We start from the raw sequence: 20,430 nt of genomic DNA on the forward strand, positions 1-20,430 counted from the left end.
AGAAATCATTGAATAAATCCATTTTTGTAGCACAACAGCTGATGTATCAATGTACATTTGTGGAGTAGAAAGTATTTTTTCTGTTACGTTTAACATTCACTCACAAACACATTTGGGCGTTTTTCACAGCATAACCACATGAGCACAGCTGATTTTCACATCAACTGACAATGATATGTGCAAACTGTAGCAGGTCTATAGGTTTTCTCTGAATGATATTAGAGAAATCATTGAATAAATCCATTTTTGTAGCACAACAGCTGATGTATCAATGTACATTTGTGGAGTAGAAAGTATTTTTTCTGTTACGTTTAAAATTTAATGCTGTGTGATTTTGTTAAGACTGAGAATAACCTCCTTGTGTGTGTGTTTGTGTGTGTTGTTTTTTGTTTTTTTTTTTCTGATCAGCTCTTCCAGATATTCTGGCCAATGGAAACTGTAACCACTGTCCTTTGTGCCATGAGAACTTCCCTCCAGGAGAGGAGGTGAGACACATGCAAGATTAATGCTGCTCATTTAGCCAAACACATTCACACATACCTCTGTGGTCAGTTTCAATTGTAACTCCTATCCTTTGTAGCATGAAAGCTTTTCACAGATGATGACGGAAGTCACATCACCTTTCCATTCTACTTGAACATTCTACATTTGCATTTATTCATTTGGCACATGCTTTTATCCAAAATTACTCACAAATTATATGGAATACAATCCATGAAGGTCTATTAAAAAAGACAAACGTTTACACCAGGAATATTACACAATCAGGAATAATCAAGGAGTCACTCGATTAATATTTGCATGTCTTAAAATGCAAACATTTTGGGTAAATGGGCGTTTACCATCTGTTCCGTTTTCTCTGTCTCATTGTATCTGATGTCTCTAATTACAAGCCTTGAAGGCTTTGGTTAACAGAGACAGTGTCTCTGTCAGGCACTAAACAGGTGTGCATGGGTTAAACACAGAAGCTAAAATAAAGTGTAACATCATATGCGCTCAAAATTCTGCTGTACAAAAGCCTGAATGTGAAGGTCTGATGACATTTTAACATCTTAACCTGTCCGAGTCCTATTCAGCTGAGATACAGATATCGATAGCCTGAACTTCCATTTTTAAAAATCCTTAAATTGCTTTGCATATAATATCCATCCACTTGTTTCTTTTCTTGCAGTTCCCTTCCCATAAAAGCTCATAAATATTTTATATGCTAAAACTTGAAACAGTGGCGTGTAGACTTCTCCAGACTTTATGTATAACCTAATAATATTGAATGCCTGGGTCTAATGTTCTAAGGGTTCGGGTCAGCATTTTAATGAGATGAAGCTGGTCATACATCATCTGTTCCCAGTTCAGTCAACTGAGGACCACAGAAGCTCCAATTCTCCACACACCATCTGATTTCATTAATCGGGTTAACTTGTTTATCAAAGTGATATTCCACATATTTTTATAAGAATCTCTGCATAATACACATAATAACATAATATCACGACTATCACCACTCATATCACGAATATCACTGCTCTAACATAATATCATGAATTGGAAACAAAATAATTGTTTTGATTAAAATGCACCATAAGTTAAAAAAAAAAAGAACTGAAAGAATTGTTCACAATGGATGTGTAAAAACTACCACACACAAAGGTATCACACCAAATTGTTCAAATACATTGCTTAATGCCTTTAAGAGTCTCCTTAACAATATTTTTTGCAGTGGTGTATTTTTTAGTATAAATTAGCCCAAACTTTGACAGGCTTTTGGCTTGTTACTGTAAGATCTAAGCAGGAGTCAGTCAGCTTTCTGATTGGTTGATACAGAAACAGATCATGGATGGAAATTAATGACAAGTGACTTTCTATCATGTTTCTTTTCCTGCGAACACGGAAGTTTCCTGACACTGTGACAGTATTTTTGCAAGTTAAATAGTCTGCAGGATCAAATGTTAGGCTTAATTTTCATCAGTCATTAAACACTGGTTAAAAGTGAAGATTAGTGTTTACGTGATACTTGCTTCATAGAGAAGGGATAATGGGCTGACGAAGAACCACCTCTGTGCCTCTGATTCACATTTACAAATTACATGTTGACACTAAACACCTTGATTTTGATTATTTAACTGCAAATCGAACATTTTTCAGGTTGTTAAAATGTAATGCTCAAGTTTATACCCACTCTGAACCAGACACAAGTTTGATCATTCAGATATGTTAATAATTCATGAACAAGGAAACTGCTGGTTGAGTTTACATATGCTCATTTTCATACGGGCATGCACAACAGTTATAAATAATGGTCATTCTGCCTGCCCTTGCCTCATGCATCATAGATATGTGTAATAATAGCAAAAAGGTACCGCACCCCAATTCCTTCCTTTATATTAGCAATAACACTCAACTCACCACTATTTTCAGCTAATTTGATTCTTCTCATCTATTTTCAAAATCACTACTAGCCTGAAATTTACATCCATTTTGAAATATCCATGGTTCCTGTCACAAACACTGCAAAGAAACCTGCATCTGGAAAAAAAATATTCTAAATGGTCTGCATGACTTTATTTCTCAATGAGTGAATTATGCTGAAATTTTGAAAAAAAAAAATTGAGTAGGAGATCTCATTATTGGGAATGCAAGTCACATGGAGAGTGGGACAAAATACCACATAGGAAGGATTTTAATATATGGGGTTACCCTGAGATACCCAGCACATGTTGCTGAGTTTATTTTTATTGGGGTGTGTTTACTGCATATAACTTAGGCTCACTTTTCAGACTCAAGCCAGTTTTACTACACCATTAAATTTTAACACTGGCAGACATGCTCAGTACAACAACCTATATATATAGGCAATGCTGTGCATGCACTATTTACTGTGGGATAGAAGTGTGCTGACGTTACAGTCGGTCAGGGGGTTGGGGAAAGGGGTTGATGATTCCAAGGGTCCTGACTAGAGTAGAATTCGTCCAGGAAAACTGGGTACATGGGAAGCTGTGAGACCCAAAATCCTTACTCTTTCGAGCAAAGATCTAAAGCATAGTATACTACAACTTAGTATACTACACTGCAACTATACAAAAATTCATTCACCCAACCCGTCAGTGGTTTTAATGTTACGGCTGATGGGTGTGTGCGTGTGTGTGCGTGTGTGTGTGTGTGTGTGTGTGTGTGTGTATATATATATATATATATATATATATACACACACACACATACACACACACACACACACACAACACACAGTGTCTCACATAAGTATTCAGCCCCAACATTTCTGTAGAAAAGTCATTACAGCCTGGGTCTAAATTTGCATTATAATTTAATGAATTAGAGAAAATAGCCCACAGTGTTGATTTAATGGTGGGGGAGAAATCAATATATATTGCAAATTACTTACAAATAAAAAAATATAACAGTTCATTGCATCACCATGTTGCAGTGAAACCTCTAATTAGTTCTAGTGCAACCATTTGCCATAAGGAGTCACATAATTGGTTCATAATTATATTTAATAATACATAATTAATTCATCTGTGTGCAATTAAAGAGTTGCATGATCTCAGTATAAATACACCTATTCATGGAATAGATACAGAATAAATACACCTGTTCCTGTGTTTTAGAGATAAAGTGAACTGAAAGGTTATAAAAGAAGTCTGGGACAAAGTTCTGGAAAAGTTGTTTTAACTCTCAACATGCTACCACCATGCTTTACTGTGGGAATGGTGTTCTCAGTGTGATGAGCAATGTTCAGTTTTCACCAAACATAGAGTTTTGTACTAAGACCTCAAAGTTCCATTTTGGTCTCGTCAGATTAGAGAACCTTTTTCCATATGTTTTCCAAGTCTCCAAAATGCCTTTTGGTAAACTCCAAATGGGACTTCATATGGCTTGCCAACTTCTCTACAATTTCTCCCATCCAGCTCCTTCAGAGTTACCTCTTGGTTGCTTTGCTGACTTTTTTCCATTTTTTAATGAATAATGAATTTAATGCTGCTCTGTGTTTGGGATGCTTTTTATCAAATCAAGTCAAGTGATCCTGACCAGTGATCCTGACCCCTTCTGCTCTCTGGACCTGCCTGATCCTTCCTTCTGGTTGGAGTTCTCTTCGGTTGGAGATCACTCGCTGCTGCTAGGGGGTGGCCCCATATGGATGGCCTGAAGATCAGGATGGTGCTGCTTGGGGACCATGGAGATGGCTTTGGACTGCGTAGTTGGGCAGTTGTACTGTGATGGCTTGGGACTGCGATTGCTGTGGTGGCTTTGGGACTGCAGTTGGGATAGGTTCAGCAAAACAGACTTCATGTGAAAACTGTAATGAATTTCCTGGTTACACAATTGCACTATTTGTCCTTGTAGTACACAGTTATAGAAGGGATTTATTTAGAATTGCGCTATCCGTTATCACCCAAATGAAGATGGGTTCCCTTTTGAGTCTGGTTCCTCTCAAGGTTTCTTCCTCATATCACCTCAGGGAGTTTTTCCTTGCCACCATTGCCACTGGCTTGCTCATTAGGGATAAATTTGTACATTTACAATTTATATCCTGAATGTATTTATTTCTGTAAAGCTGCTTTGTGACGATGTCCATTGTTAAAAGAGCTATACAAATAAAATTGAATTGAAAAGTGAGATTTTATTGTCATTCCTCTATATAGTTTGTACACATTGGAAGAAAATGTCGTTTCTTCAGGACCAGGTGCAACACATAACAGTACGCAAGACTACATAAAGTGCAAATACACAACAGCCTGAGACGAGTGCAGGACAGTAAATACACAGAACAGAACAATAAATACACAGGACAATAAATACACAAAACATGGGCTGTGAACTATTGGTAGGGTAGCAGCGATACATTTAGCATTCCATAAAGTGTCTGATGCAGTTTTGTAAAGTCAGTGTGCAATGGTATTAGAAAAAAAATCACCTGGTCTTTTTCCAGTCTTCAGCTGTCCAGTTTGGGTGAGTCTGTGCCCATGATAACCTCAGATTCGTGTTCTTGGCTGATAGGAGTGGAACCCAATGTGGTAATCTGGCCATTTTCCTCTGACCTCTCTTATCAACAAGGCGTTTCCACCCACCGAACTGTCTCTCACTCAATGTTTTTGTTTTTTGCACCATACTGTGTAAACTCTAGACACTGTTGTGTGTGAAAATACCAGGAGATCAGCAGTTTCTGAAATATTCAAACCAGCCCATCAACAACCATGCCACGGTTAAAGTCACAGAGATTCACACTTTTTCCTCATTCTGATGTTTGACGTGAACATTAACTGAAGCTCTTGACCTGTATCTGCATGATTTTATGCATTGTGCTGCTGATGAGAAGGTGTACAAGTGTTTGTATTAAAGTGGATGGTGAGTATATGGCCAAAATGCTGATGATGATAAATATTAGTTTGCGTAAGTAAGTCTTCTGTATGCATTTGTGACTTGAACCCTCAGTCTCACAAATTTTTCAGGCAGCAGGGTAACATTGAGCTGTGTGTTTAGGGCTGGAAGTTTCACCTCATGGACAGCAGTGCTGGCTGTAAGCAGAACACGCGGAGGATAGTGGCACTACAGCGAGCTAAGACACACACACAAGGTGAGCCATTCATCCCACTCCTGGCCTGCAGTGAGCCTTCCAACTTCCCGACACTATCCCGCCACATACCCTCAAATAGACCTGCCTGAAAAGAACTCTACTTTAACTCTGCAAAACAACTTTTAATTTCATTTGTATACCAAATTCATAGTAATATCTACAAAGCAATATGGCTCTGGGTAATATTAAGCAAACTGAAGGGTCAGAAATGAGCTGAGATACGAATCCTCCTCCCCCAACCTCCTCCACCCACTCCAGAGTCCTGACTGAATAAGGTGTAGTTATAAGGTTATGAAAGGCAGGAATTGTGGATTTAAATTATATACAGGGTAGTAACTTAACAGGAGGTACATCTAGATGGCACTGAGGAATGGTTGTACACATCATAACCATAGAGTCATAGACACAGTAACAGTGTAGCTGTGTCTGATCCATGTTTGTATTTATTTTAAAGAGAACCAAAAACATGTTTTTACACATAATGCTATAAATGTGTGTCTTTCTTGAAAAATATTATTGTAAAGATTTTGATATTTGAGATACTAAAGGAAGTAGCACCCTGATTTTTTGTGTGAACTGGCACTGTTTTTTAATATTCAGCAAATTTGAACAGAAATTCACTCTCACAAATGCCCCCACATAGCTAATTGCCCCCACACCAACAAATAGACCCCTACAGCTGATTGCCCCCACACCTAAAATACCCCTCACAGGTAAACCTCCACATACTCAAATACACCCGACAACCAATTGTGCCCACACCCACAAATACCGCCCCCATACACACAAGGTCTTTGGGCAGTCAATTTTGTTGGCAAAATTGCTTAAAAGTATAAAGTTAAAAATTAAAGTTAATAAAGTAAAAACTGTATATCTTAAAATCACAGAACCTCATTTCTTCAAGGTCTGTGTCATCAGCACCAAATCATCAATCACTATAACTTTTAAGTCCAAGTTGCGTTTTTGTTTATTTTATTCTTATTTCTCTAATTTTGCCTCGATCAGGGAAGACAATCGGCGGAGCAGCAATGAAGCCAGCAGCAGTAGAGTCTGTTGGGAAAGGCAGAAGTGGTGGCAGGAGCAGCAGTCGCATCCCTGCACCAGCACCACGACCCAGTAGGACCAGTAAAGTAAAGCCCTAAACCAGAGTACCATCCAATGAACTTAAATCCTCACTCAGCGGGGTCAGACATGGTTATAGGAGTACAGCACATTTTTCTCCTAATCATATCCATAAGCAATGCAGTGACATGCAACATAGGAAGAGATTTATCCTAAATGAGATAAAGTGGGTTTTTAGTCAGCTATATTTTGTTATCTAATGTTGTATTTGTTTTTTCAATTTTAGTGCAATTGTGTGTGCACATGTGTGAAGATGTATAAATGATGATGTTTAAATTAAGCACTTTTATATTTTTGAGTGGTTTTGACACTGTAGCTAGTTGAAAGTTAAAAAAAAACAAGTAGTCTTGATGAAAGCACCCTGCTGTTGACGAAACTGTGCTCTAATGTCACGTCATTTGGCCATGTCATAACAGTCTCAGTGTTTGCAAAAGTAGAGTGTGAAAACAATAGAGTGTGAAAACAATAATAATTTGAGTCATACACCTTTGAAACTTGACTTTTTAATAGAAAAATAATCAGTTACTTGGGACTTAATGTTGAATTAGAACATTTAAATCCTGAGACTTTGTTAAATTTTTTTTTTTTAAAGTTTTAATTCTTCCAGGACTAAAAAATAATAACTACAGATTTAAGACATTTCACATCATGTATACTACAGATTATAGTTTTACTAACTAAACCAAACATGTAGTGCACAGGATGTGAAAATATAGAATGATTTTCTGAAATATTAGATTTCTTTATATCAGATTTGAGCTGTATTACAGTGAGGAGCACTCGGCATATGGCTATCATTCCTTAGGACTTGAGTTGAGAGTTAAAGGTGAAGGATTCAATCCCATCTCTGCAATCAAGTTGAAAATGACAGTACTGATAGATTTTTTCCCAAATATATAAAATGTAATAGAACCCCCACATGAACAGATATTAACCAAAGCAGTGTCAGCAAAAACCAGACCTTTTTCATATTGAAAAATATGCCATATATATAAATATATATGACTGGAGTTTTCAATGCTGTTATTCTGAAATGAGAGTCACACAGGAGCCTGCAGTGATGGTGAAACGCTCATGAATATTATAATATCAACATGAAAACAGTCTTTCAGTGTTCAATACTTAAAGTCTTTCAGTAAAAATGTACATATGAATCATTTTGCTGGGTTGAAGTGTCATTGATGGAATAAAAAATACTTTTAAATAAACTTTGTGTTGATATTTTGTAATCAAGGCAATAATTTTGCCTAATTAGAACTGAGCAAGTAACAGGAAAAATATAGTAGTACAGTAGAATACATTGTAAACACATAACACATCTTTCCATAAATGCACCATGACAGACCATTTATAATGATCTTTTTCCTGTGTGAAACAGCCTTCACATGCTGTAATGATTTTCTTAATTTGATTGAGAGTATAAATAATAAATTGGTCCCAATAAATGTTATGTTAGCCTGTTGGTGACTGTGAATATACGAATGCCGGTGGAAAATCTTTCCTGTTTTGTGTCTAAAAAGCTATGTTTTGATAAATAAAATGACTAAAGCACATTATTCCAATGAAGTCATTGTCTTCATACACAATGAAAGCATGTCGTCCTTTTTACACCCAACTTACAACCACAAAGTTTACATGTGGGATAGTTAAATAAGGACCATTCAGATGAAAATGGATTAACCCTTGTTATTGCAGGATGTCCTGTCATGAGGCTGGTGAAAAAGTACAATTACAATTTTTTATGCAATTTATCAATGCATAACAAATATATATCTACATTTGCTTTGCAAGAAATATGCCATACATTTCATTTGCTATTTTACTGGCTGCATGTTAGATGCAAAGCTTTGTTTTTAGTGCGTGCTATTCAATCTCTATTTTCTGAGCATTTGTCCTTATAACTGAAACAACACCACCTGAAAATAAAATACATAAATACATCCGTGTAATTATTCAAAGAATGGTATATTCTTCTCGTCTTTATTTATCTTTAAACATTATTAAAAAAATGGCTCAGCACAGAAAAACAAAGTGGCTTTTAAGTTTTTTTTTTTTCTGGAAAAGTAGCTAGCTTGCTTTTTATGCAACAAAGCATAATTAATGTTTGACATCCATACAATACCTCCAGCGGGAAGTTTTAGGGCTTTTCTTTGGTTTTCTGATGTAAATAAACTTCACGCACTACATGACAGGAATTATATTAATTGGCAGTTTAACTTACGCATGTGCAACTGTTTGCAATTGATAAGATACAGTCTAGTTAGATGTTCTTTATATAGAATACATGTGCATGTTTGGGTGTGTGTCTGTAACGTGTCTCAGTTGCTGAAAAGAAACCTCAGTTTTATATTAATATAAATAACCTCAGAGGATATTGTATGTTTAGGTAAATTTCACTGAAATTATTATTATTATTATTATTATTATTATTATTATTATTATTATTATTATTATCATTATTATTATTATTATTATTATTATTATTGAAGCATGCTTTCACCTAGTTCCCAGCAATTACCCTTTTGATCCAAATGAAATCATGAATCATGATGAATACAAAGCTGTTGACTAGTGTTCAAGGTTTTCACAGACCATGCAACCTCTGGAGTCAGTCCACACTCTTTCTGGCACAGGTGAGCTTCTTGTTGTGCACCGTGTCCCACATCTTCAGCAGTTCCTCTGGGCTCAGTTTGTGCACCACAATGAGGTGGCGGTAGAAACATGGCTCGCTGTTCATCGGGCTTACCTTGCGCTTCATGATCCCAAATGTTTTAAAGCCTGGGTGCATTTCTGGTACCAGCCCTAACTTCTGAAGGCACATGCCCAAGAAGACATCATCGATGGGGAAAAGTGTCACACTCTCAGACACAGCCAAAAATCTACGTGCCAGCTGAGAGGACATGAGAAACCCTCCACCACCTACATAGGGTGGATATGGCTCATCAAATAGCTCTTTGGGTATATAGTACTTACTTTGGCGATTCCTAATAGGCACTGCTTTTGAAATGGTGTCCCCAACAAACAGGTCTCGCACTTTGCCCTCCTGTGTTCGGAAGTCTATTAGGTCCACCAGGTTAGTTGGGTTGACAAAGACATCATCGTCCCCTTTGAAAATGAAGGCCACGTTTGTGCAGTAGATGTTGAACCATCTCAGAAAATTGACCTCCTTTAATGTGAGGTTAAAAAAGGTATCCATGAAATTCCATTGCAGTATATCTCCATAGAGTCTATCCTCGTACTCTAGGAGTTTCTGTAGGTTTTTGGAGTCCTTTCCAGGCGCAGGGGTGCCCAGCAGGAACAGGGTTTTGACTCTTTTCCCGCTGATGGTGTGCTCCTTGCCCCAGGTGAGGCGCACAGCCTCGCGGCGGTCGTGCTGCTCTATAACCGACTTCACCACGATCAGCAGATCCACATCCCCAGCGCACTTCTCAGGGTGATTAATGAGCATGGGGAAATACCTACAGTGTCTGTGCAGGACAAACTGTTGGAACCTGGAGTCCAGAGTCTGAAACCAGCTGTGAGCGCGCAGGCCGGAGTCTGCAGCGCAGTCAATCGAGGTGATGTTCCAGGCAGCCGGGGCGCTCTGACTGACCGGAGCCGAGGCGTTCCCAGCTTTAGTCTTGCACTGCAGAGAAGCGCACCAGCTGCTTTTTAGATCCAAACGTACCTCCTTCATTCGGATGTCCAACACTTTGAACTTTTGGATCATCAACAAAGTGGCAAACACTAAAGTCAAACTCAGCAAGGTCTTTAAGATTCTGCTGCGCCGGAAGAAGTGCTCCATGTCGGAGATGCGCTTCAGACGCACTTTGTCGAGACACTCGCTCAGATCAAAGCTAAAAAAATCCTCGAGAAGAATTTCTGAAAGCATACCATCGATAATGAACTTTTGGGTTGCTGTCCTGGTAGAAACAAACCGGTGTCCTGTGAGGTGGCATGGTGGTGAAGATGGTTAGTTTAGCCACGGGATAGAAGGCTTATCCATTTGCGTTTCGCTTTTTCTCTCTTCTGATTTTTCCTGCCTCAGCTCCACGATGTGTCCTGCTAATCCTGTAACACATAAGGGGTGTCTTGTACAGTCACTCGTCCCTTCATCCCCACCCCCATCCACCCACCCACACACACACACACACACACACACACACACGCGCGCGCACACAAACTATCCCAACACCAAACACCTACCTGTGACAACCTTTCCTGAGGTCACACACAACTGTGTAGTGTCTAAAGCCTGCATATTTTAGAGACTTCAAACGGAAAATATACAATTAACTATTTAACTGAATAAGAATTGATTTCCAAGCGGATAAAAAAAAATATATTCACTTTTAAATCGACTGCATTTTTTGGATGAAGCACAAGGGCGCTGTTTCATCAGGCAGCTCCTGCCACACACTGGCACATGCGCGTTTGGGCACAATTTGCGTTGTCAGAAAGAGAGGATTGGTCCATTTAAACTGTTCTGTGAAACTGCTATGTTAAACTTTACCTTCTAAGCATGGCAAGGCAGGATTTATTGCTTTGTTGGAACGTGGTATTAGGACTCAGATCGCTTCAATCAGTGACACTGAGGAATTGTAGCAGATCTGCACTTCATTGCTCCTAAGGACTGAACGCGTCAAGACTAGCAGGCCAACAAAGACCACCTGCATTCCAGTAGTGCTTTTTTAACATGCCATTTTCCACCTGCTGTCTCCATCCCTCTTGGGAGAATCTCCCTCATTTTGAGGTCCTTTTCATCACTTAAGATGTCATATTTGTTATGTGCATTTGGGCTTGTTCTGGGAAATAAAATAGTCAAATGTAGACAAACCAATAGCAGACTATTGACTTCATTTAAATTAAATTTACTGCTGACCTGTTATTTAGTTATCTATGTAACTGTTTGTGCAGGAAATTGTGCAAAACAGTAAGAAATCTATTCCAACTACATGGGGTTTGTAAATGCTAGACATGTGAGTTCTGCCAGGAAAATACACTGCCTCACAGATAACACCCCTCTCCCAGACCTCTGGTTCTTAAAACTTTAAATCTGTCAGGTTTCCTGGATGTTTTGAGAGTGGTTTTAGATAACTTTAATGAATAAAACAGTTCTGTTGTATACATAACACAAAGGTTGTCCAGTGGACAGAATCAGGACAGAACCTTATTGGCCAGAAGGTGTTTTCCATTCATTTTCCATAACAGTAGCTCTGACAGTAGTTCCACAGGTTCATATTAATGCGCTCCTTTTAATACGTTATTGTTTCTATAGTAACAACATATGCAGGCGTTTGTACGGCAGATGCTCCACATAAACAAAAATGTGTGTAATTGTTGATATGGTGAAGTTTTCTGCAAGAAGACTGCTATTTAGCATTTTTAAAGGAGTCTCCAGTGTCGGTGCTTTGTAACAAGATTTCTGACACAGGATAGTCTTCAGGTAGCATGACAAGCTACTTTTGTTTGTCTTAAACTTAATGAGATAGAAAGACTGGTTAGTGTTAACAGGAACTAATTTGTGTCACAGATAGTCCGTAACATTAAACATAACTATAAATGGAAAAAGTATGACCCATCATCCTTTAATTTATTTCAAAAACTGTAATCTCTGGCAAATGGCTTTTGTATAAGAGGAATAAAAAAACAAGATGTGCTGTTAGTCAAAAACAATCAATGTTGGGGTGATAATGCATCACACCACCTTGGCATTGATTATTTTTCTACAAGAGTATGCCCCATCATGTTTTGTTCTCAGCTTGCTTCTTGAGATAATTAATGATCATGGGGAAATATGGGGAAATATCTGCAATGTCTAAAATAAACTTTGCCTACTCTGAAGTCTGTCTTGCACCTGATAACGCTGATGTTCCACTGGGGTCTTTAACTGATCTGAGGTTTTATTTAAAAAAAAATGACTAATCACAGTTTAGAACATTGCAGAAACATTAACTTTGTGACATTACAGTCTAACCGAATCTATTCAAATACACTGACAAACCTTCTGATAAAGTCCTCTGTGAGCTGGCGTCCTTGTCTCCTCTCCTGTGCTGCAAGTGGCCACTTGTGTACCATAGGAGATAAAAGTGGTTAGAGGAATTTGACAAGGACATGTTAAAACTCTGCTGGAATGCAATGGCCCACAGACTATACATATATATAATCACTGAGAGAACTTCCCCATCAGAGGTTTGCTGAACTAAATGTTTGCTGTAATACCTATTAGAGGCGGTAGAGGTCGTTAAACGGCTCCAAGAATTAAATGACGTTTCTGGTCAATAACTCAGTAAAATACTTTGCCTATATATAGAGCTCCCACCCATGTATTAGATCAAAATGTTAATAAAACACACCATTTTTCCTAAAATGTAATTTTGGGTTGTGGGGGTAAGAGCCAAATACAAAAACCTCACTGCTGTAGAAAAAAAAAAACCACACAAGCACAAATCCAAACTCAGCTTTTTAAAAGCATTAAAAAATGTATTTTTGGAGTGTTTGTATATTTCCTATGATTACCTATTTTGAAAAGAAAGACGCTATTTGTTGGTGAAATGTTGAATATTTCACCAGTAACATTCTTTTAAAAATCTCCTTATGCTACAATTATTTTGTGGTGTCTGTCTGGCGCCCTCTAGCGGAAATTAAACCCAAGACGTGTTTTCTTTTCTTTGTCAGTTGCTGTATTGTATTTTTGTTTATGCTCAGGCAGTGATAAGTCAACAACAAAAATATTTTTATATTTGTATATAATATATTTATATTATATATTAATATAATACATATTTATTATGTACTATATCCAGTGGTGGCTCAATGGTTTAGGCTCTGGGTTACTGCTCAGAAGGTCAGAGGTTCAAGCCCCAGCACTTCCAAGCTACTACTGTTGGGCCCTTGAGCAAGGTCCTTAACCCTATCTGCTCCAGGGGTGTTGTATCATCTCTGGCCCAAACTTCCTGGGATATGTGAAGAAAAAAATTTCACTGTGTTATAATGTATATGTGACCAATAAAGGCTTCTGCTTTTATGTGTGTGTTTACATTTATTTATTTATATATATTAAACCAGAAAATTAAACCTAAACCCATAGGTGTTCACAATGGAGGTTCAACGTTTTTCTGAAGCTCTGAAGGACCCATGCGATGAGTAAAAATGCTCGAATATAATTTGCTCCACTGTGTTGTATTTGGGCTGTACATTCTATCTGCTTCATATAACAATTCCACATTACCAGTACAATAATCCTTACAGTGAGCTGAAGAGATTTCCTGGTAAAACTGCTCATGTGATCATACTCCTTAGCTGCCTTCAAAAGATCTAGCGGTAAGCAAGCTCTCGAGGTCACTAGAAATATTTCAGGGGTATGCCACTTCTTCTCTAGCTTCTCTAGCTCTAAACATTATAAAGCATTGTTTGTGATACATGAAGGTCTAGAAAAAAGATCTGAAATTTGTCTTTAGAGAAGAACAAAAAGCTATCAAAACAAGTCTGGGACAAAGGTCTGGAAAGTATCCATCAGGATTTTATTATAAAATATCCAAACTTTGAACATCTCATGGAGCACCACTGAAATGTTGAAAAATGGAAAGACTATGCCAGAACACTATGTAAGAAGGTCACTAGTCAGGTAAGCAAGGGCCCAAGGGTTACTCTCAAGAAGCAGAAGAGATCCACAGCTCAGAGGGGAGAAGCTGTTCAAGGAACCCATAGCCCAGACACTCCACAACGCTGGGCTTCATGGAAGACAGGTGAGAAGAAAGCCATTATTGGGGGGAAAAAAAGTGGTAGGAAATCCAATTTTGAGACTCAGTAGAATGTGGAAAAATGTTCTCTTGTCTGAAGAGCAAAAGTGAACTTTTTGGCCTTGGCACAAGAAGTGCAATAGTTGATGGAAACTCAACCCTGGGAAACCTCATGCTTTTTGTCATCAGGGATTGGGAAACTCCGAGTTGAGGGCAAGGTAGAGCCAAATACAGAAATCTGTTCCAGTAAGAGACTTGAAATTAGGGTGGAGGTTTGCCTTTCAGCAGTACATCAACTCTAAACATACTGCCAAAGCTATACTGGAGTGGTTTTAAACTGAGAACCTGAATGTTTTAAAATGACCCAATAAAGGCAGAGACCTCTATCTAATTCAGAAACTGTGGAAATACTTGAAAATTTCTGTTTACCAACAGTCTTCACACAATTTGACCAAGCTTGGGCAATTTTGTCAAGAAAGGGCAAACATATCAGGTTCCATGCGCAAAGCTGATAGAGATATATCCCAGAATACCTGCAGCTGTATTTGCAGCCAAAGGTGGTTCTACCAAGTATTGACCCGGAGGTGACGTCATAGATCGATTTTCATATTATTCATTATGATCATTGGCATATCAAATTACAACTTACAAATTACAACTTAGAGTACATGAAGAAGGAAGGTTTTCATTTAGAATAGAATAGAATAGAGTTTTATCAGAATAGAAAATAATAGATTAGAATATATTTCTTAAATTATTAACTTCTTATAGAAAGAAGACATCTTTGGTGATGGCACTATGCACAAACTAATCTTTTATGCATTTAAAAAATACTATAGTTTCTATGAAGAACGCAGAGGAAAAGAAGCAGTGAGTAGTTGTGAAAGGTGAGTAATCATGAAGGAAAAGGTTACTCGCTTTTATTACTTGTATATCCACTATTTCAAAGAAAAGTTTTTAAAACGAAGAATAAAGCAGTGAGAGGGCGGGACAAACAATGTTGATCAGTGATTGGTTGTTGGGAACAGTGGTGATCAGCGATTGGTCGCATGCGGAACACAGTCAGGCATTACACACTGATGGTGAGTGGAGTGAACCTGCTCTCTCAGCTTGTATATCTACTCATATATGAGCGGCTGTTATGTGAGCTGGAGAGCTGTACCAGCCTCAGGACAGTCACTAAGGTGTTCTACAAAAGTATCTAGGCTCTTTTTTTAAATTACAGTCGCTGAAACGGTCTAAATAAAATCTAGTGTAAAAATCTCTATGTTGGCAACACTGTATGAGAAAATAGTGTACTGTGTCTTTAAACTGTGTCGGTGTGAAAAGTTCATGCTAGTTCAGCGTCAAAGCCGAGCAGCCCCCTAGCCCCTCCCCCTAGCCCCTCCCATTCCTCCGCCTCCCCTTAGCCCCTCCCCCTAGCCCCTCCCGCTCCCCCTCCCCAGTGTTTCCGCCCGAGCAGCGCCGAGTGGTCCGAGTTACCACCATGTAAACACTCCTCAGACCGTACTGATAATTATTTATCGAGCAGCGGCGACTGTAGAAGAAGAAGAAGAAACGTTGTTTCGCGGATTAAAGCTAGCGGAGGGAGACTGAACATTACGGCCGTGATTAACACACTGCAGCAGCAGCAGATGGCCGGCGACAGCGGGGAGAGGAAACGGCTGCCGAAGAGACCTTCATCCGGCCACCGAGCGGAGAAAGCGAGCGGCAGCGGAACCGAGACGGACAGGATTCCGGCCAGACTCGTGAGCTGTGGGGATCGAGGGGGACGTAAGGAGCGGAGAGGGAAAGAAAACAGCGCGGGGAGAGCGAGCGCGTCGGCGCGCGCAAACCCGGAGAAGATGGAGGACGCGGAGTGCTGCGGATCCGCCGACAGGGCAGACCCCGGCCTCTTCTTCGATGAGGACAGCAACCACATTTTCCCAGTAGAGCAGTTCTTCGGAAACCTGGACGCAGTTCAGGTAACATTACCACTTTTCCACGTGTCTGAATTTTATTCGCCACGTGATGTACCGGTTTTATTCATTTGACCTTGGCTTATAATTATTAGTTGTCTCTTCATAGCTGAAGGTGTTTTGTTTGTTTGTTTTTTCTCCCCCAAAATATGAAAGCAGACCGCTAGTCTTCCCAGTGTAATGGTAATATGTGGTGGCTCAGTGGTTAAGTCGTTGGCCTACTGACTGGAAGGTTGTGAGTTCAAATCCCAGTACTGCAAAGTTTAACCCTTTAACTATTCAGTTGTATAAATGAGATAAATGGAAGTCACTCTGGGTAAGGGCGTCTGCCAAATCCTGTGTATGTAAATAGGTTAGAAACATCATTAAGACCTCTACACTTATATACCCCAGCTTTGTGAATGCACACGTGCCTGATCCAAAATTTTTTCTCACAATATAATCAATGAGCCCTGAGTGCATGGCTTACACTGGGATATAGTTGGTGAATGAGCCCTACTTCTTTCATAGGTGCCAATATGTGGAACAGTACTGTTTAATTTATATTATTTATTATATAAATGTAATCTGAAGCAAATAAGGGTTTTCTGTCCTAAAAGCTTAATTTTGCTAATTAGAATTATGTAGCTTTTAGCCTTTCCTTGTTTGTCTTTTTTTCATTATGATGCCAGAAAATCTTCTTGGTTTCTATATGCATGCTCCATGTGCCTGGCTGGCTTAGTCAGTAAAGCATAAGACTCTATCTCAGGGTTGTGGGTTTTAGGCCCACACTGGCCTTTAGCCACTGGGGTTTCACAAGCTAATGCGCTCTCACTGTTGGTCCCAAGTCTGGATAAAAATGGAGGGCTGTGTCAGGAAGGGCATCCAACACAAAACCTCTGCCAAATCACGTATGCGTATCATAAAACCGGTTTTCCGTAATGGAGATGGTGCAGCAGAAAGAAGATGTTCTGACAGTACGTGCTTCAGTAAAGCTTTTACACTAGCAAAATTAATACATTTTGTTTTTAATTATACCACAGTGTTGATTGGTCAGATGGTGTTGATTAATTTTCTCCAGTAGCAGCTCTGACATTACAGCTGGCCGTTATCCTAATCACAGTTCTATATTAATACACTTGTTTTAATACATTATCGCTTCTATAGTAACACAGTGTACACAGAGACTTGTATGGCAGACACTCCATATAATATAAGACTTAAAATATACATATTACAAAAGAAAGAGTCTCCAGTGTCAGCACTTTTGTAACAATCTGTAAATTTTCCTCCATGGGAAAGTCTGTGCTTTTTTTAAAAATTGTCTCGTGGATGTTCCACAACGTTCAATAGCTGGTAAAAACAGTGTTGCTCTTTAATAAATATACACTTTGATTTGTTGCTGTGGTATAAGAGGAATAAAACGCCTCAGGACTTGCTGTTATAGGAAACCGCCCACTTGTTGATTATTTTCATATAACAGTGCTTCCCATTTTACTTTATTCCTTCCTCCTCAAATACGTATAAGTTTAATTCAGATAATATTGCATACATTACAAAAGTTTTGTTTACTTGTCTTAAAAGGTAAAAAAAAGTTTTATTTCTATCAGATTCAACATAGAAATTCAGAAGTATTTCTTGAGGTAGGATAGTGACAGGTATTTCACAGGAGATGGGACACCGAAGGCAAATCAAATCAAATAAAAAAAAATCCCATAATAGTTAAATTCACACAACACATCAGTTAAATGATTTGATAGAAGGAATACATTTGACTATTCTGAAACAAATATTTGTATATGAAGTAGTGTAAAACTGTATTACATCATTCTATTATTACATTTCTGTCAAATTATAGCAGCGGAGCTCAGCTCTATTCTGTTTGCTCACATGAGTTCCCCCTGATTTAACACCTGCATGTACCTTTCTACGAATATATGCAAGAGCTTTGTTAAACCTGTGTTACAGAAAAGACCAAAAGCTCACCAGTTTTTCTTTTCGACTCGCTTTATCCTCACCCTCAGATCCATGAATTGTATTGATTGCTTTGATTAAATATTTTTTGTGATGTTTACTTCAGCAACATATGGGGCTCCTCCCAGCACTGCTCCCATAGACTTTACCCCTGTGAAGGCTGTGCTTAAGCACACTGTTTAATATTGACTTTATTTGTGTCTGGAAATAAATAAATAAATAAAAAAAACCAACAAGCTTACTTTCTGGTGAATATGATTAAAAAAAAAAAAGTGATTAATTTCAGATGAACTTTTACGCTGTACAGGTTCATACAGTCTCATGCAGCTGTTGATAAAGAACATTTCAATTTCTCTTATTTTCCGTCTTATATTTTTCTGCAGGACATTTCACGCAAATCTACTGGCACAGAGGGAATGAGCAGACGAGAGTACAGGAGGCGTCATTACTACGCCAAAGAGGACAGTGACGAGGAGCAGACATAACACACACACAAGCTGACTTTAAAACTCTGACGCAACCATTGTATGTACTTTTATTGAAAATTTGTACAGTCATTTGTAATAATGGCAGAAAAAAGTTTTTCTTTATGTACAGAAAAAAGTTTCCAAAAGAGCACTTGTGTGGGTTTATCTAATGTTAAAAACTATAATTTTGAAGTTGTAAAGAATTTTCTTTTGTAAGCAGCTCTGTGCAGAGTTTTAACTAATTTAATGTAACTTCAAAAAAAATTTTTTTTTAAAGGATTTTACTATTTCTATATGACATCCGCCTGTTTTTCCATCCACTCTCAGTTCTACCATCATCCTTAGTGCGCAATATATTACTATCAGTCAGTCTCATTTCAGGGATTATGATTGTAACAGTTGTAATCACAGTGAAGAAGGTTTTTGAGTATTAAACCAGCTTGAGTTTTTACATTTTCAGTGTTGCAGCTACAATACAGTGACTCTAGGCCTTGATAAAGAGCATATTAAAAATATTGCAAAAATATATTAGCAGAGCTTAAAACAATGCCTCAGCTTCTTTTATAAAAAGAACTAAATGTAGTTTTGATTTTCGGGAGGTTTTTGTGTTGGTAAAGTATGTCTGAGTAGCACTGATTGTAAATCAAGAGCTTACACTTGTGAAAAAGTACAGGAGTACGTGGGATTGAAGTCTGAGATGAAGCTTTATGAAAGTTGAACTTGCATGGCACAGAAGCACAGTAGTGCTGCAGGAAGAGAAAGGTACATCAGAAGGTAGTTAATCTGTATTTAATTGAATTTTTTTTTTTTTAATGTGAAATACATTGAAAATGAAGAGCTTGAAGAAACCCTGGGCCCTTCAGCATGGCTACATACATTCACTCACAAACACACACACACACACATCCTGAGCTCAGGTTACTGTCTGTGTGGAGTGGACTGGCAACTCTAAATTGCCCCTGGGTGTAAACAAGTGTATGAATGTGTGCCTGAATGTTGCCCAGCGATGGACTAGTGTCCCGTCCAGGGTATATTCCTGCTTCATCCCAGTGTTCCCAGGATAGGCCCCAGAGCCACCACAACCCTGCCCAGGATAAAGCACTTACTGAAGGTGAATGAATATTATCCACAAGGCCAGTTTTATCATGTGCAGGTATAAACATGTTCATAACTTCCCCTGCCAAGAAAGACGCTTTTAAGCTACAACATTTACGTTTTGGTATTATATAATTCATTAGCCTGTCTGTACATAAAATAGCTTTATTATGAAGCACATAAGTTAAGAACATAATTGGTAGCTGCAGTCTTTTTATAAACAGACTGCTGTGTGACAAGACAACGTAATGTGGACAGGAGGTTCATTTTATACGTCATGTGATGTCAGTTAAGTGCCTCAGTCAGGAAAAATCATCGTGTTAATGTTTGTAAAGACTCTTAAATAACAGTTTGATGTTTTTTCTGCTTCTGTAATATTCTCCTTGATCTCATATATATATATATATATATATATATATATATATATGTGTATATATATATATATATATATATATATATATATAAATAAACAACTATATATATGTATGTATGTATATGTATATATAAAATGAGGATATTACATT

The 20,430-nt window shown here is 38.2% G+C and overlaps 3 protein-coding genes across 7 annotated transcripts in view; 2 read left to right on the top strand and 1 right to left on the bottom strand.

Annotated features, from left to right (window-relative positions):
• Positions 1-8,268, top strand: part of cep104 (centrosomal protein 104) — a 36,370-nt gene extending 28,102 nt beyond the window's left edge. For 2 of the 4 annotated variants that reach the window (XM_034306638.2, XM_026928478.3), the window contains 3 exons: positions 409-485; positions 5,497-5,590; positions 6,596-8,268. In XM_034306638.2, the coding sequence (XP_034162529.1) occupies positions 409-485; positions 5,497-5,590; positions 6,596-6,732 (308 nt within the window). In that variant the 3' untranslated portion in view covers positions 6,733-8,268. Of the gene's footprint in view, positions 1-408; positions 486-4,029; positions 5,591-6,595 lie in introns of those variants that run through there. The other 2 variants (XR_008302135.1, XR_008302136.1) reach the window with 2 other exon arrangements.
• On the bottom strand, positions 7,200-12,786 carry b3gnt7l (UDP-GlcNAc:betaGal beta-1,3-N-acetylglucosaminyltransferase 7, like). Of its 2 annotated transcripts, none has more exons than XM_026928515.3 (2): positions 12,696-12,786; positions 7,200-10,762 (listed from the first exon to the last, which is right to left on the bottom strand). In XM_026928515.3, exon 2 carries the CDS (start codon positions 10,581-10,583, stop codon positions 9,321-9,323), a length of 1,263 nt encoding a protein of 420 aa, XP_026784316.1. In that variant the 5' UTR covers positions 10,584-10,762; positions 12,696-12,786; the 3' UTR covers positions 7,200-9,320. The 2 variants fall into 2 exon arrangements, with proteins under 2 accessions (XP_026784316.1, XP_026784308.1); XM_026928507.3 differs by lacking the exon at positions 12,696-12,786 and adding an exon at positions 10,898-11,091.
• A 3,081-nt stretch (positions 12,787-15,867) lies between these two features.
• c8h1orf174 (chromosome 8 C1orf174 homolog) lies at positions 15,868-20,320 on the top strand. The gene is made up of 2 exons (XM_034306604.2): positions 15,868-16,397; positions 18,728-20,320. Exons 1-2 carry the CDS (start codon positions 16,068-16,070, stop codon positions 18,827-18,829), a joined length of 432 nt encoding a protein of 143 aa, XP_034162495.2. The 5' UTR covers positions 15,868-16,067; the 3' UTR covers positions 18,830-20,320.
• The last annotated feature ends 110 nt before the right edge of the window (positions 20,321-20,430 follow it).

Source organism: Pangasianodon hypophthalmus, chromosome 8 (assembly GCF_027358585.1).
Source record: "Pangasianodon hypophthalmus isolate fPanHyp1 chromosome 8, fPanHyp1.pri, whole genome shotgun sequence".
Classification (NCBI taxonomy): Eukaryota; Metazoa; Chordata; class Actinopteri; order Siluriformes; family Pangasiidae; genus Pangasianodon; species Pangasianodon hypophthalmus.

Coding starts and splice junctions, on each gene's coding strand:
- b3gnt7l (XM_026928515.3), bottom strand. CDS start 10,583: ATGCTTTCAGAAATTCTTCTCGAGGATTTTTTTAGCTTTGATCTGAGC.
- c8h1orf174 (XM_034306604.2), top strand. CDS start 16,068: ATGGCCGGCGACAGCGGGGAGAGGAAACGGCTGCCGAAGAGACCTTCA. Junction 16,398..18,727: donor GAAACCTGGACGCAGTTCAG/GTAACATTACCA, acceptor ATTTTTCTGCAG/GACATTTCACGCAAATCTAC.